Raw genomic sequence first — 16,237 nt, forward strand, 5'->3', positions numbered from 1 at the left:
ATCGCTTTCAGTTGGAAGCCAGGCCCATCTGTCAAACGTCATCGTGATAGATAGTCGATCTCTTTGTTGCTATGGTAACGGGTTGTCCAGCCGTTACTTGAACACGGCTTACTGTTAATATGTTGTTAACTAATTGACCCTAACATTTGTAAGGGGGAAGTGGCAATTAGCTAACTCTAACTTAATGTCAGCCCTGAAGTAAACATTTGGGCATCAGTTTGATGAAAAAAATGAACTCTGAAAAAGCGGCCGAAGTTAAAGTTAGCTTGAATATTTGATTTGTGTTAGCAAGGCTAGCTAGCGTGTTCTGGAAAGCATTTGACGTGAGGCGACAATACCACTCTGACACTTCTAACGTTAGCTAAACCACTCAGTCGTTTCAACAGGGAAATGGATAAGATAGGAGTTTTCAGCAAAAGCCGAAATAGTGAGTGACGCCAACTCCACATTTTGTTTAGCGTTAGCTTATTCTTGTGTCGATGAGCGTTGCTAATGTGACATTATATATTTAGCGAGCTAACGTCGGATACAAATGTATTTCTTGTTAACATGGCCTTGTTGATTTCATCTATCTGTTTTCAGCCATAAGGACAGATCTCAGTTTGCTGCTTGAGTGTCTGAAGTTTCAGATGAAATGTCCCGATATGCAAAAACAAGCTCTTCTCACCATTCACTCAATCTGTGAAAGGAGAGGTAATACTGAACCATTAATGACCAAACATGTCCATGTTTGCCTCCAACCATCTCCTACCGCACTATTCACCATTCATGGTGGTTTTTATTTGGACACATGTTGATAAACACATCTAAGCCAATGATTCATTTACACATTCAACACCTTGACGTGATACCTTTGCATCATCTGTTTCACTTTTCATTTTCATTATTTTAGAGGATAATGTGGACCTTCTGAGGGAAATGGGAGGTGTGTCGTTTGTGTATAACCTCTCCAAATCCAGCATTGTTCGCTCGGATGTGAAGGAGACTGCACTCTTTACGCTTGGCACGTTAGCGGAGGCCAATGGTAGGTCTGTGCGTGTGCGTTTGATAGTCGCTTAATCTCAATTCAGGAGCTCGTCTTGTGAAGGATGCAAGCCAAACAGCTGTGTCTTTTGCAGCAGCATGTCCTCCCCGAATGAGACGGCGCACATAAATATATTTAGGTAGTCCATGCCAATTTGTACAGTTGAAATTCCCTGGTTATGGGCAGGAAGTTACTCTTAAACAGCTGAGTAAGTGGAACATATTGGTGGTAAATGTGGGTGCTAAATAATAGGTACAGAAAAACACTTAACTAGGTTAATGTTGATCTTTTTAATTTTGTTATAGATTGTTGAAAACTAATAGCTGCAAAGGACACAGATAGGATAGCTTTGTCACCCTGTCGTGACAGTCAGTTTTTAGACGTGGGCATTAGAGGCTGTGTTCCTGGATTGAGATAAAGCATATGTGTATTTTATAAAACAAGCCTGTGTACTGTTCTATGTGAATACAATGTCACTGTATTGGTATAATGTGGTATCTTTAAATACAAGTCAGTTAGTGTAAATTACTATTTTAATACACTAATAATGTACTATCTATCCTTCCTTCTGGTAGTGTATTGCAAGAATTATCTCTGCAGAAAGGAGACATTTGCAGACCTTGCTGGTTTGTTGCTGAAAGAAGACGTCCCGCTGACCCAGAAGAGAGTGTCTGTGTATTTGCTGTCTGTGTTGGTAGCCAACAATAGTAAGATCAAGGATGAGTTAAAGTTACAGGAATGTCCTATTTAGTTGCATTTTCTTCCTGACACAACATTTTTTTTCATTTGGTTTTCATTCAAGCTCATGAAAGCTCTTTTATATACTTGGAACACAATGTATAGCAGTTGTTGTTGGTCTCATGAGTCTGTGTGTTATTGCAGAATCAGGACAGACTTTAAGCCAAACAACTGGCTGCCTGGATATTCTATTGGACCTCTTCAGGTACTTTGCCATTCTTAATGCCAGACATTAGTAATACCAATTGAAATGCTGAAAATGTGATTTAAAAATCCACTCATACAAGCACATACATATAAGTTTAATAGTATACCATTTTGCAGGACCACATCCCCTCTCTCTTCAGAGTCGACTTTGAGAGCAGCTAATGCTACTCAAACCTTCCAGCTTTGGGCATCTGTGTCTAGTGCTCTCTGTGGATGTGTCAATAACCCTCAAAATGGTAATGTCATCTGTTTATTGGTTAACATTGATGCTCTTGCCATCCCGGTCACTACATTTAAGTCAAAACAAAGGATTCCACATGAAGTTAATATCTGTAGTAAGATATTAATCCTCAATATGTGTCTTCCAGAGGAGGGTCAGCGTATTTGTGTGGCAGCCTTTGCCATAATAAAAGTCTGGCTTCAGCAGATTGTTTTGCCACGTCCGGAGATTTTTCAACCCATATGTTCCTTCATAGCCATGACGGTTGCCAACAACTGTAAGTGGCATGGGCAGAATGGCTCGTTCTTTAACTGTGTTTTCTTTTGGAAAACAGCTTAATTTACAGTCAGATTTGACTTGCTGATCACTTCTTTGTTTTTGCAGCCGGTGTCCAGGAGAGTTTTTCAGCCTCAGGGGGCCTGGATACTCTCGCTCTTGTACTGGTTCGTCTAGCTTCTGTGGCAGATACAAGCTTGATGTCTTGCCAGCTTTCTGTCACTATATCAAAGACACTGTCAGCGTGCATGACAGAAAACTGTGCGTACCTCACACACATATGCACACATCTGGACACTTCACTTCAACAACAAAAGTGTCTTTTCACAATCTCTCCTTTGTAGCTTCTCTGGCTTCGGGTCTTTCTCAGTATGGGGTGGTTTCCCACCTCTTCACCTTGCTGGCGAGCCCACACTTGAACCCTGATGACATGCTCTCTGTTTTACTCATGCTGGGCCACTGCACTGAGGCCTCTGGTAAGACTGCACGGTCGTCTGCTGCTTGTGTCTGTGTGTTTCCGCTTCATGTTTTGATCACGTTCTTCACAGTCTTGCTTCTCCATGTTGTATTTTACAAATGTGTTTTTCTTCCTGCCTCTAGTGGAGCACCAGTCCCATTTGGTGCAGTGTGGAGGCCTGCCCCTTATCATAACCCTACTCACAGAAGATACCAGTGAGGAGGTCCGGAGGGCTGCTACCTTCATATTGCAGACCTGCAAACAGGCCAGTAAGTCATCAACATGTGTTCAGTATTAAACTTAAATCTGTCGGACCTCAAGTTTGTAGCTGATTTAAAAAGGAAAGGTACCACTGTTCCTCCTCCCTCGTGTGATGCTGATGCTTTGTTGTCACTTCAATTGAAAATATGAACTGTAATCATCAGGGAGGCTTGTATTTCTTTGTAAAAATGTAACAGTCTTGGCTGGACTTAATACAAATACACAACAACAACAACAAGTATTGTTACCGCAGTGTTTGCATTGCCTTCACTTAACTCAAGCATATTTAGTTTAGTTCTGCTGTTTTATTCTACTTTTCCGAAAGTGTGAATATAATAATTCAATAGAGTAAGGGATTGAAGAATCCGTGGGTATAATGTAGAATATGGAGGTTTAATGACCTGTTTGTTGTTGTTTGTGAAGCCATGTCCCTGGGAGGGCCTGGTGTGACCGTGAGACAGGGAGAGGATGACCATGGTGACCCCATTACAAACATGGAAGGCTACATGGGCTCGGCCAGAGAGTTGCTGCGCAGGATTGACCTGCTGGAGAAGAGGCAGGCAAAGGTCAGATATACACTCACACACATGGCCATCATATAATCGGCGTGAAGAGTGTAGAATCATGATGTGTGCTTATGTCCATCTTTAGGGGGACGTGGCTGAGCCGGGAGTCGCAGAGCCGTTCCCTTCAAGTGAAGGTCGAGGCCAACCCTCTCTGCCTCTGCAGCAGAAGGAGAGCATCACAACCATTCACACGGCATATCGACAGAACAGCACTAAGCAAGGAGGAGCAGGGGCTGACAACAACAGTAAACCTCAAACTGTAAGAAGTGTGATGAAGATTAAGAAGGACAGTGAACTGAAGCAAATGAGCTCCAATTTAAGTATGCAGCAAGAGAAGCCTGAAACCACTGGGGGGGCGGTGTGCTGCTCCGTGTGCAATGGGACTGGAGCCCTAGCGTCTTCTCATCTGCAGTCACTGGAGGGCGGCAGAGAGCCTCGCGCAGCAGACAAGTCAGTCGAGTTCCTCAATGTTGATTACTTCTTTTATTAAGAATGAAATTATAGGTTTTTTATTCTAACTTTTTATTCTGTCTGGTTGTAGTCACTTGTTTAAACCCCCAGCATCAGTGAGGCACAGCGTACCAAAAAAAATCAAATGCTCTGATGAAGAAGGTGAGAGTCACAGCTTCCTACCTCAACACACTTATTTGCATTAGTTTTGAGTAGATGTACAGTTATTTCATGCTATTTATTTAAATTATTATGTATTTATGTTCAGAGTTGCAGGACTGTGAGATGAGTACGGTGGGGAAAATCCGAGTGGAGCAACACTCGCTATCTCCTATCCGGTGTGCAGGTGAGAGAACAGGATGCTGCCCCTCAATTAAATACTTTCCATCTTGTTCCATCCAATGGTTATCGAGAGCAGAGTGTATGGGTCAGCCTCGACTAAACTGTATTTTCTGTGTACATTAAGCAAGTTTGTGTTTCTCTGTCTTCTACTCGTACAGGCTTACTTGGGTCACTTGGGACTATGTATTAAGGCCACGTTTATAATCCTCACTGAATTCATTCTTTTAAACTTTCTGGGATTTTTCAGTTACATTATGGCAAAGCCAACACTGGACTTTATTCTGAATTCTTGGCATCCCTGTTCTTTCTCTCCTTCAGGTTGTGTGTTGCCTTTTGAGGAGGTGACCAGTCGCACTTTTGCGTCTCTGCAAAGCTCCTGCCGCCACAGCTGTGACATGCACAAGGTACTCCAGGAAGCCACGGAGCGGTTCAGGACTCGTCACTGCAACCTTCTGCTCAGGGCAGAGTACCAAGATGACACAGACCGAGCTTCAGCTGCGAAGCCACAGAGAAGCTGTGAAAACTGGATCCGTAAGGAAATCCTTCTTCGTGGACAAAGTCTTCCTCACTTTGCAGCAGCCTTGGTTTGAAGGTTGTTGTTTGTCAGATGGCCAGTCCACAGGTTGGTGTGACATTAGCACCGTGTATCAAAGTTAAATATAGAAATGGACACGCATTATCCTCCTAGTTGAAGCTCACTGCCCTCCTTGATATGTTTAGCCCACAGTCAATCTGTGGGTCCTCACGATGTAAACAGACTAATAAGATATATGCTACATGTGGCCCTGCAATATCCAGGCGACCTGTCCAGGATGAAGCCGGCCTTCCTGCTGGGCTCAGCTCCAGCCCCCCTTTTGCCCTCTTTCTTAACATTGTATGTTAAGAGTGCTCAAGTTCTACACGTGTTACTCTCATCACTATAACCTGGGAAGGCTACCATTGGCTAACCTGCTACTGCAACGTGGGCTGAATATTACTGCATTCAGCCGGAACATATTCCAAACATATAAAAGCCTGGGCGCGGTCAACCTTTCAGATTTTGTCCGGAGTATACGTTTCATAATAGATACACGGAAGTGTGGGTATTGTGCTCAATACACGCTTTCAATGCTGACGGCTATAAAAGGGTATTTGTGAAATATGTAGACATGTAACATCTCCTTCATCACAGAGCATCAGTCGAGATGCATGGACCAATGAAAACACAATATCTTGTCTGGAGTTGATTAGATATGAGAGAAACATACTTCATGCATATTACTGTTGTCCTAACCAGATTTGTGGTACAATACATTTTCCTTGTTCATTACTTCACAAATTTTCCTTTAATATTCTCAGCATGAAAGGCGTATTGTTGTCTTTAACTCCTGCTATAAAATGTGTGATTTATATTCCACTGTCAGAGGTCTGCCTGACTCCCATACGTAAAGGAGCAGGGAAAGGCGAGAGCAGCCGGCCAGAACATCCGTGGAAGAAGCACAACGGTAAGAATCATAAAGCTCTTGGATTGTTATACGGCTCTTTCACACATTAATGTCTTTAAGGACTGTAGGGAATGAGCCTGTCTTACAAATCAACAATAAATCATTAAACCACATGTTGTACAATAATCTTTAGATGTGTAATTTGACTCTCTTCTTCCATCATAGGCTTCTCTTTGACTCCACTCCATAGAGGAGCGAAAAAGGAGACGTTGACTTCTCATAACAAGGCTGGTACGGAACATAATCAAAGCAACCTTTCATTTATTGTCCTTTATATGTCTCGTGTTCAACATCTCATCGCTCCTCCTTCAGGTCTAAACTTGATTCCCCTGAAAAGCTCTCATCTTCCTGGAGGTAGATATGTGCTTTCAGATATGGATCTTCTCAGTATATTACTTTAACCCACCTGTTGCCTTCGGGTCATTTTGACCCGATTCAATATTTAAATATTGAATCGGGTCAAAATGACCCGAAGGCAACACAAGGGTTAAGTGTGTGTGAATGTTATGACTGAGAGCTTTTGGTGGAAGCTGTCTCTCTGCAGTGTCTCTTGGCAACAGACAAACCAAAGAGCAGAAGGAATGTTGATCCACAGCCAGTGGACTCACCGAGCAGGCCGGAGCTGGTTCAAAACGGCACAGGATTCTGTGTGTTTGTGCGTTTGAAAATCTGTGTTCTGATGCTTTTGTATTATGGCCATCAATCCCCCTTTTCTCCTCAAGCTTTCTAATTTTGCCATTTATCTTGCATCAGTCAAACTTTCTCCATGACTGCTGTCTTGACATTTACTGTATATTCATACCTCTCAGCCAAATGCATTTTCCAACACTTTGTGAGAGTTTTTTTCTTCCATTGCTCTGTCTCCGTAAACTTTAGCTGTTGTTTTCTTTACATTGTTTTCTTCTTCACTTTTAAACTATTTGCTGTCTTTATTTTGCCCGCTTTCTTCTTCTCTCTTGCCTACTTCATCCGTCATTCTCCTCCTCCTGTTGTGTTGATTATACGGCATTGCAGCTGCATTAGTCACAACTGGTTATGTGATATTTCACGTGTGTGTCTTTTTCTCAAGCCAATACAGAGACAAGAGGAGGGGTTAAAAGCGGACATCACAGCATTGATGATGAGCCGAGGACCAGCTCAGATATCTGTTCCATTGTAAGAATTTAAAAGAAAAACCGTATATATTGAAATGGCCTGCCAGGTTTTCCAACTGCTTGTTATGCTTTGATTGTATGCCTTGGTGTAAGGAGGACTTTAGCCTCTTTGTAACTGCTCATAGAAAAGGAAGAGGAAGGACTTCAGCAGTGAGGAGGTGCGTTTCCTACTGTGCGGTGTGAAGACTTTCGGCTTCTCCTGGAACTCCATTTTGTGGTCATACCCCTTCCAACCTGGACGCACCAATGTTGACCTGGCCAAGAAATATAGGCGGCTGAAGGTAACAAGAGAGCATCTCTTTCCAGCATGACATTAAATATTTCCCATCATAAATGTCAAATAGCATTCAGATGAACTACTTTGTTTCTTTGCCTCCAGAGAGTTGAAGTCTAGGAGTCTGGCGCTGCACATTCCTGCTCCTGAAATCCTGCGCCAGCCAATGGATAAATGCTCCTCCCCGCACCCCCCGCTTAATTATAGCTTTGACTCTCTTCACACTATATTTATTGGAAAAAATCTAAATAAGCATTGACCTAATTATTTATTATTCAGTATTTATAGCGATTTGTCGTAATTTATATAAGGTGCCATTATTCTTTGCACTGTTTAAAAAAAAAATTAGTTTAGCCTTTTCAGCGCTTTTACACATTGTTAATTCTCTTTTTGTTATATGTTAAAATATTAAAACACATGTTGGAGATATTTACATTCCTCTGTCAAATACACATTTGTATTTAATTGTGAGGATGAATTGTGCCAGAATTTGATGACAAACCTTAGAGGAATGGCCATTTTTAAATACTTGTTTTGACGTCGGCACCACTGTGTTGCCACAAGTACGTCTGCCAGATTTGATAACAGCAGCACATGTTGAAGAGTTGTTGCATGAAAAGACCCAGCCCTAAATTGCATAATGTTTACCCAAACTGTTAGTTTGGCTAATAGTGGATCTTAATTGAAGGAAGAATTATGTCAGTCAAAATGACATCTAAAAGTTTTGAGAGATGTTTCGACCTAAGCAAAAGTATTTTCAATGTGTTGTCAGTTGTGTAGTGCACCATTCTTTGGGTTATATATATTTATACATTAATATATATATTGCTTTTTATTTAAAATAAAAATGCAAGAGGAAAACAAAAGAATAAGACAAGAAGGAAGCAATAATTCCTGCACTTCTGCCAGATGTGCGTGTTACTTCCTTGTCATACCGTGTCACAAGCGATGAACAAGTTCACTTTACTTTGTTTCATGCATTGAAGTCCACAGCGAGGCAAGACGTCAACACGGAGTGGGGAGACACTAGTCCAGCACTTTAGTGTCTTGAGCTGAACGCCTTAAAGGATCACATTGTGCAAATGTGTCTGATCTATTCTCATGTGCATCATGAACCAGCTCAGTCCACAAACTGAATCCTCTTCTCAAGGCTAGCTTGACTCAGATCACTGGGCCCCTCCCTCTCCGTGTGAACTCTAGTGTTGCCAAAAACAAAGGACTTACCGGCTTGCCTGGCCCCAAGGCGTAGGCTCATAAAGGTAGGTGTGGTTTGGCATTAACAAATCTTTATTGGGAGTGGATGTTCATCTGGAAAAAATGTGTCTTCCCCTCCTCCTCTCCCAAAAGACTGAGGAGGCAGTTTCTCAAACATGTTCTGATCTGTGCTAGCTGGAATTCAATTTCCACATGTGCTGGTGTATTACAAAACAGTCTGTAATGGAGAGCGCTCCAGTGTGGGCATTCAGCAGACCCATCCGCACAGTCATGATCCGCATTCAAAATGACGTCACAAATCTGACTGAAGCTTCTGTGGCAGAATTAATGTCAAGTAGAAACTTTACTAGTTTTCCTCAGTCCATTTCCCATAATCTTAAAATACCTTTGAGTGAAAAATAAATCAGGGATGATGGCAATGACATGTAGAATATTTTTTATTTTCCCAAGCAAGCCACTACTTTAGTTTACAAGATCCCATCATTGAACTAGAATACAAGAAAGATACAGAAGTCCAAAGGTGATTATGTTAAGGCATAAATGTTTATTGGACATATATAGTCTCTTTGGTTGCATTGCTACTGTCCCTTGCCTGTCGGTTTGCTTTCACCAATGGAGTGCTGCGGACTCTCATACCCGGTATCCACCTCGAAAAGCGTTTCCCTTTGTACGCAGTCATCAAAATTCATCCCTTCATCCTTTTTCTGTAAGGCATTATTATTAAGCAATGGCTTCTTATCCTCTTCAAAAAAAACATTTAAATTCTTGCTTGGTGAATTTGCATAGAGGAAGATCTCCATTGTCTAGCAAGACACTTATGTACACTTATAACCCATGTGCTGTTAAAGCTCCACCAATACAACTTTTGGCACATGTTGGTAATTTACAGAGAAAAAATTATGTTTGCCCTTAAGTGAGAGAAAAACATTGCATCTGTGATTCTTTCAGAATGCATGTTCGGGGTTAAGAGGGTTCCACAGAAAGATTATCCATTCACTTCTTAAATTAATCATCTGGCATGGTTGGTTTCACATCAGCTCAGTGGAAGTGCTTATGGCATCAGGAATCATGACATCGGTGGAAATGAGGTCAGCGACGAGGTCATTTCCTGTCAACTCCAAGTTCTCCAGCAGTCCACTAATACTTTCCTCGTTGACAACACTCACAAGCTGCTCCAGATTCCCTGCAGCCTCCACATCCGCCGTTTTCTCCTCCGACTTTGGCGTCTCCTCGCTCTTTTCTGGCTCACATATGGGAATAACAGAAATCTCAGCACCGTCTTGGCATTCCTCGGTCAGCGGGACGTCTGTGGGCACTTCTGCATCGACTGGGGCAGTGACTGCAGCTGGGGAGGGAAGAATGTCAACAGGTAGCGGAGTTTTGTCAACGAGGTCGATCAAAGGAGAAGAAGAAATGGCTGGCTCAGGGAGAGACTCTTGGCTCAACAGGTCCATCTTCTGCTCCATAGCCTCAGTTGGTGCTGGTACTGACTCGGAAATGGGTTCAGGGACTGCTTCAATTTCTTCCTCTGGTTCAGGAACAGGCTCGGGTTCAGAAACGGGCTCAGGTTCGGGAATGGGTTCGGGAACGGGCTTGGGTTCGGAAACGGACACAGGTTCGGAAACAGGCTCAGGAATGGAAACGGGCTTGGATTCGGGAACGGGCTCAGGTTCGGGAACGGGCTCAGGTTCGGGAACGGAAACGGACTCGGGTTCGGAAACGGAAACGGGCTTGGGTTCGGGAACTGGCTCAGGTTCGGGAACGGAAACGGGCTTGGGTTCGGAAACAGGCTCAGGTTCAGGAACTGGCTCAGGTTCGGGAACGGAAACGGACTCAGGTTCGGGAACGGAAACGGGCTTGGGTTCGGAAACAGGCTCAGGTTCAGGAACTGGCTCAGGTTCGGGAACGGAAACGGGCTTGGGTTCGGGAACGGGCTCAGGAACGGGCTCAGGTTCGGGAACGGAAACGGACTCAGGTTCGGGAACGGAAACGGGCTCAGGTTCGGGAACGGAAACGGACTCAGGTTCGGGAACGGGCTTGGGTTCGGAAACGGGCTCAGGGTCAGGCTCTGAAGCTGGTTCTGGAGCAAGCTGAGCTTCAGCAACTGGTTGTGGCTCAGCCACAGGTTCTGATTCTGTAGCTGATGATTGACTGACAGAGACCAGAGGCTCAGCCAGGACTGGAGCCGGGGTTTCCTTTGCCACAGGCTCTGGGTCAGCATCAGGAACCTCATCCTCTCCACTCTTTAACACCAGTTGTTGAACGCCGAAACATGCCAATTGTGTCACTTGGTCCGGAATCTCCACATCCAGGTTCTCCGTGTCAACGGCCTGCTCAGTCGGTGTTATCCCAGAGTCCTCGGCTGCTTGTGCAGCTGCTGCCTCAGTCTTCTGATCAGGAGCAGCCGTTTCAGTAGCGTTGGCTGAGGTAGCTTGCCCTCTGCCTGCCCGGTTCCCCATGATGGACCTGTACAGACAACATTCTAATTAAACGACTGCAAGTAAAGACATGTCACATTCTGTTCTGCAAGCGGTTACAAACGGTCACAATTAACATACTGTTATATTGTCATTGCATTTTAAAGGGGTTGCCCTTTTCTTCCAATTTCTTGAATATGCAGATGTTCAAGGGTAGTAAAACAACTACAATCTAAAAGAGGAACGTGTTTATACTTGTTACTATTAACTAAACTGGTTGAGTGAAACATATCCCAGTGTGTGTGTGTGTGATGGTACACTGTGTACCTTTCTTGGGCTGCATGTATACTACAGCGTGTCCTAGTGTTGGGATCTGAGTGTGTCTATATGGATGTTTCATTGTGTGCCCAAGGAAGACTTTAATTTGTGCATTTATTTAATCGATTATTTATTTACTGTGTGCCACCCTCACCTCGTATATATATACATATGTATATTATATAAATATATAGGCTTATATATGTATATAAACAAAACCTTGACGTTTAAACGCGCACTGAAAACATTTGCCAATCCTTAGTAGGAAGATTATAGTTTGATTTGAATTTGTTTACATTTTCAAATTATTCTCTCAAACAACCACACCTTGATCCAGTCGCGCTTTCTATCAGAACCATGATTCCACATTACCACATGAAGTTTAAACTTAATATATATGCCTCATGACATGACAGATGTCCCGTTTATTATTATTATTACAAACACAACCAACATTGGTGAGATAATTGACATTAATTGTTCGTCAAATCAAAACGAACAAAGAAACTCTTGCAGACGACCCCGCTTCCCTCGTGCCGAACACATTTATAATATATCCAAGACGAGCAGATTAAAAACAGCTCCGGTAATGACACAGTCAGAACCATAACCAACCTTATGAAGCCTTTGGCGTTGCAGTAAAAGTAGACTAAGTCTCGGAGGATCTCGCACTTCCAACTTGGAGAAGACCGCACGTCAAGCTGTCTGCCGTCGCGCGCACGAGCAGAGGAGGCTCTAGCAAACGCTGCCACGCGCCGCGCGCGTCCACGGTTTATATGCGCGTTCCAGACAGAATAACTTCAACAAATTTAAGTAGCCGAAAGAACACTAGATTAAACTACTAAAGTGCTTTTACTCATTCAACCTTAATATCCACGTGCCGTATTAATTATTGGTAAACCATCTACACCTGTCATGTTTCAAAATTACCACAACTATGTTTCAAAATGATCCCCACATGATTCAATATTCAATAATATATGATCGGAAGAGCTTTTTGAACAGGTTTCAGTGTTGACCGCAGTTTATTTCATGTACATGTATTGCGAGTACAATGAGGAAGCTGATCAGATGACCCACTGCAGGTTACATATTAAATCCTTTAGACATGTATTTCTGTCGCTCACAATTGTGTTACGCTGAGAAGTTGACAACCGTCTCATTCAAGGCAGATTTAGTCTCACAATAATGGATTAATTTCCGTTTTTCTGAATATACAATTACAGCTCGTATGATTTTTTTTTAATGAAGTGTTTGTATAGATTTTTGCCAACATGTTTATTAAATATTCAGGTCAATGGATGTAAGGCTTAAGATGTGATGTGAAGAAACCTCCAGGGCTGTACATGTGGATTGTTGCTGCATCCAGTCTGCGTACCCTGACTGGCATTGTAGGTTTCTTGATACTCTATCAGTCGTATGTGAACTGTGAACACATGACCATCTGGTTCTATGTATGTGTGCAGGTGCAAGTGGAGTTGGTTATCATAACTGCGCTGACCTAGATGTCAGGAAAGAGGCTAGATGAGGGAGTAGATCGGTCCAAATCATGAAGCAAAAGGGCTTGACTAAGATATATAATCTATTTTAAACTGTATTGTTGTAGTTGTTTTTTACGAAGAGAATTAAACTATTGTGTTACATGTTCGTTGTTGTGTTTTTGCTGAACTGCCTATGCATGTCATGACGGATTTGATGATAAACCGGTTCCACTTCACTTGTTAAACAAGCTGGAGCATAATGCAGAACACTTTTGGCGACTGTTTAAATTCAGGACAGACTGGTTTATGAAAGGTATGGCTAAGTGCATAATTAAATATCTCAAATAAAAAGTATAAAAATCCAAAATGCTAAATTGCTCCCTGTACGGTAGTATGGTTTACTTTCTCTGTGGCTGGTACAATAAAATACCACACAATTTAATACATCTTTATTGTCGACCAGGGTGGGACAAGTAGACAGGGCCTTACTGCCAGAATACACATTGCTTTCTTCTTCTTCTTCTTCTTCTTCTCCTCCTCCTCCTCCTCTTCGGGTAACATTTGGATCACCAGCTGGGTTTGCCAAATATGTAGCTTGCCAATAATGATCGAGTTTATTCTTAGATATACAGTTTCGGTGACCGCAGCCACTACTAATTCAACATGTATTAAAGTGAAAGAAAACAACAATATCTGGTGAACATAAATTCCCATTGAAGAGTACATATATAATCTGTCAGTTCAATACCAATGTTAACCTTTAATCTGTAGTTTCATTTCTGAAACTACAAATTAAAATAACCTTTTTGTTTTTTCCTCAGGTACACTGTGACAATGATGCAACATTACCAGTTGCTTTCAGCTTCACATCCAATATTAAAGGTTCCACTTGATTACTTTTCTCAACATCAAACATGTTCTGGCTTTCTAGTTAAAGCTTCCAGTAAAATGTATTCATTCACTAAATCCCAGGTTATCTGTGTTAAGGGTATTTATTTTAATGGATGTCCGTTCAGTGCCCCCAAGGACAGGTACATCAGACCACTCAGAGGGGTGTAAAGGATGTAGCAGCTCCATTAACGCTGAACCCCAGACTGTATGAAGTGTAATGTGTAGACAATGGGGTTTCAGATGCTGTATGCTGAAGTTCATCATCATGTGAAAAAAAAGTCTCTCACAAGACGTAAGGAATCATCTTCCTCTGCTGGCAACTGTGAGTGCTCCTCTTTTTCCTCGGCCTCCAGTCCAATACTCACAAGACCACCGCGATCCTGCTCTGGTCCTGACCTCTGACCCTCAGGTCCCTGATGCAGCGGGCTGTGAGTGTACGGCACTGTTTGCACTTCCGTGATGTCCGTGTCTGTTTCTGAAACATATGTCATCTCCAGGGCATCCTCGCAGTCCGAGGGCTCCTCCTCTAAGGTCAACAGCTTCGCTCTCTCCTTTGAAGTGGCAGAGTTGCCCCTCAGGTTCACAGTGCTGGCTGCTGCCTGGTCTTCAACCTGAGTGTGGGGTCAAACATTGACCTTTGACACAGCGCTTCTGGGAATATCTTGCATTTCACATACACTATGAAAATATAGTCTGAGGTATGATTTAAGTGTATGTCCGTTTGTACATGAAAGTTATCTGAGAGGGTCAGACTGGGGCTACATGCAGGCCTACTACTGAGTGGACACAATGTTTGGCATGTAGGCCTACTTGAAAAAGTAAAAAGCCTGTAGGCCTACTAGGGTGCCAACATGTTATCGTTTTATATATTGTATTGACATAATATCAAAATCCTGTAACAATATCGGCTTTTTTTAAATGTTGACATTTAATTTGATCATTAATTGTATGGCATACTCCTCACGAAACTTGCAAATGTATAAAACAGAGAAACAGCGCCACCTGCAGGCCGGTTGGGAGAGCCACGTCCTCGTTAGTATGATATGAAACAGCTGCGTCCACCAGCTCCTTCTCGTTCATACAGTAGAAAGCGGCCCTGAAAACACAGCCGGTCATATGTGTTAGTCGAAAGCACGTCAGACACGAGACTGGAGTACAACACCGAGGCGAGGCCTTCTTGGTTTTAGCTCAACTACCGCGCAGCTTTCCGTTTGCTCCTCCTCTTCAGCGGCTCCTTCTCTTTCACTTTCTCTTCCTTCTTCGCCATCCATGACGGCAGCGCCCGATGCCTCTCGGACATGTTGGCCTGGTATTATAAAAGTGTATTTGTGGCTTACATCTGAAACAAGGGATCTCCACCGTGTAGTGAAGTCACGTGACCACAATGGCCGACTGAGTGTTTAGCGCTGCTTAGCGGACACACCGCGTAATGCGCCACTGGCCAATTTTATTTTTTTTAAACTACAAAAACATGATTCAAAAACTTTGTTTTCGATGAAGCAATTACTGTGTTGTACATTTGATTTGAACTGTGTGACACTCGTTTCACTCCATTAGGAGGCAGTACAGTGCTGCAGTGTTTTTGAAAATGCATTGTGTTTAATTAATTGATTATTGTCAATGTTTTGCATGTAGCCTGAGTCCATAAGCACTCATATGCATACAGTGCTGTAAAAAGAAGACCTAAAACGTAGAGGAGAATGTGTCGTATAAAATGTCAACAAGTAGGGAATTAGGTGCAGTAGGCCTATTGACCTAATGTTACCACTCACTGCTAAAGCTATACGCCTACGCTAATCTGAATATGTATACAACTACAATCATGTATAGTGTAGCCTATGAATAAATAAGGTATTGTATAATACTCAAAGTCTAACTATGGATTCAAAATGTTTTTCTCTCTCTCGCTATTCTCATTCACTTCCATCTCATAACAGTGCAGTGGTGTGCTGTATAAATAAAACTATGTTGCAAAGTCTGATCATCTAAATTCATCTGAGTCTCTCACCCTGGCCTTTCTGTTCTGTCTCAGCTCTTTTTGCAGCATCCTGCCACGAGGACACGTTGATATTTTAATTTACATATTGAGTCTCATGCCTGTTTTATAAAACTTAAAACTTTCCTTTAAAAACTGAAATATAAAAAGTACAACAATATCTGTTCATCAACACCACTTGTTTTTGTATATTTTTACTTCGATTTTCAATAACTGCAATATGATAATAGTTGTTTTGTGAATTTTCGGAATTTTTCTATTGCCTTTTGTGTATGACTTTTAAATGACATAGTGAAGCCTGATGGTGTGCCTTCTACTTACTCGACAACAAACAGGCATGCTATTCTTTTCTCCTCTCTGGCCTGGCGTCACCCTCTTTCACTGATGTTCCAAACAACCTTGATCAGAATCTCACTTTCTGTCACTTTATTTTAAAGCTGCCATTTCCCACTGAGGCCTTTTTAAT

General features: G+C 42.4%; 3 protein-coding genes across 7 annotated transcripts; 1 reads left to right on the top strand and 2 right to left on the bottom strand.

Moving 5' to 3' along the window:
* Positions 1-70: 70 nt before the first annotated feature.
* Positions 71-8,185, top strand: terb1 (telomere repeat binding bouquet formation protein 1). 4 transcript variants are annotated; one of them, XM_056416820.1, is made up of 21 exons: positions 71-427; positions 583-693; positions 893-1,024; positions 1,600-1,731; positions 1,907-1,967; positions 2,087-2,205; positions 2,338-2,466; positions 2,574-2,726; positions 2,810-2,941; positions 3,066-3,191; positions 3,607-3,749; positions 3,835-4,199; positions 4,291-4,361; positions 4,468-4,545; positions 4,860-5,072; positions 5,945-6,025; positions 6,191-6,256; positions 6,338-6,379; positions 7,095-7,180; positions 7,305-7,460; positions 7,559-8,185. In XM_056416820.1, the coding sequence occupies exons 1-21, from the start codon at positions 391-393 to the stop codon at positions 7,571-7,573; spliced, it is 2,448 nt and encodes an 815-aa protein (XP_056272795.1). In that variant the 5' UTR covers positions 71-390; the 3' UTR covers positions 7,574-8,185. The 4 variants fall into 4 exon arrangements, with proteins under 4 accessions (XP_056272795.1, XP_056272796.1, XP_056272797.1 ...); XM_056416821.1 differs by lacking the exon at positions 6,338-6,379; XM_056416822.1 differs by lacking the exons at positions 7,305-7,460; positions 7,559-8,185 and having other exon boundaries at positions 6,556-7,179.
* Positions 8,186-9,089: 904 nt separating this feature from the next.
* On the bottom strand, positions 9,090-12,122 carry LOC130195397 (cell surface glycoprotein 1-like). The gene is made up of 2 exons (XM_056416898.1): positions 12,019-12,122; positions 9,090-11,134 (listed from the first exon to the last, which is right to left on the bottom strand). The coding sequence occupies exon 2, from the start codon at positions 11,125-11,127 to the stop codon at positions 9,697-9,699; it is 1,431 nt and encodes a 476-aa protein (XP_056272873.1). The 5' UTR covers positions 11,128-11,134; positions 12,019-12,122; the 3' UTR covers positions 9,090-9,696.
* Positions 12,123-13,318: 1,196 nt separating this feature from the next.
* On the bottom strand, positions 13,319-15,152 carry si:ch211-127m7.2 (uncharacterized). 2 transcript variants are annotated; one of them, XM_056417116.1, is made up of 3 exons: positions 14,972-15,152; positions 14,778-14,871; positions 13,319-14,386 (listed from the first exon to the last, which is right to left on the bottom strand). In XM_056417116.1, exons 1-3 carry the CDS (start codon positions 15,073-15,075, stop codon positions 14,039-14,041), a joined length of 546 nt encoding a protein of 181 aa, XP_056273091.1. In that variant the 5' UTR covers positions 15,076-15,152; the 3' UTR covers positions 13,319-14,038. The 2 variants fall into 2 exon arrangements, with proteins under 2 accessions (XP_056273091.1, XP_056273090.1); XM_056417115.1 differs by having other exon boundaries at positions 14,745-14,871.
* Between the last annotated feature and the right edge of the window lie 1,085 nt (positions 15,153-16,237).

Source organism: Pseudoliparis swirei, chromosome 6, assembly GCF_029220125.1.
Source record: "Pseudoliparis swirei isolate HS2019 ecotype Mariana Trench chromosome 6, NWPU_hadal_v1, whole genome shotgun sequence".
NCBI classification, from domain to species: Eukaryota; Metazoa; Chordata; class Actinopteri; order Perciformes; family Liparidae; genus Pseudoliparis; species Pseudoliparis swirei.

Coding starts and splice junctions, on each gene's coding strand:
- terb1 (XM_056416820.1), top strand. CDS start 391: ATGGATAAGATAGGAGTTTTCAGCAAAAGCCGAAATA. Junction 6,026..6,190: donor TCCGTGGAAGAAGCACAACG/GTAAGAATCATA, acceptor CTTCCATCATAG/GCTTCTCTTTGACTCCACTC. Junction 7,181..7,304: donor GCTCAGATATCTGTTCCATT/GTAAGAATTTAA, acceptor AACTGCTCATAG/AAAAGGAAGAGGAAGGACTT.
- LOC130195397 (XM_056416898.1), bottom strand. CDS start 11,127: ATGGGGAACCGGGCAGGCAGAGGGCAAGCTACCTCAGCCAACGCTACT.
- si:ch211-127m7.2 (XM_056417115.1), bottom strand. CDS start 15,075: ATGTCCGAGAGGCATCGGGCGCTGCCGTCATGGATGGCGAAGAAGGAA. Junction 14,872..14,971: donor AGCAAACGGAAAGCTGCGCG/GTAGTTGAGCTA, acceptor CTGTGTTTTCAG/GGCCGCTTTCTACTGTATGA. Junction 14,387..14,744: donor TCTGTTTTATACATTTGCAA/GTTTCGTGAGGA, acceptor CCCCACACTCAG/GTTGAAGACCAGGCAGCAGC.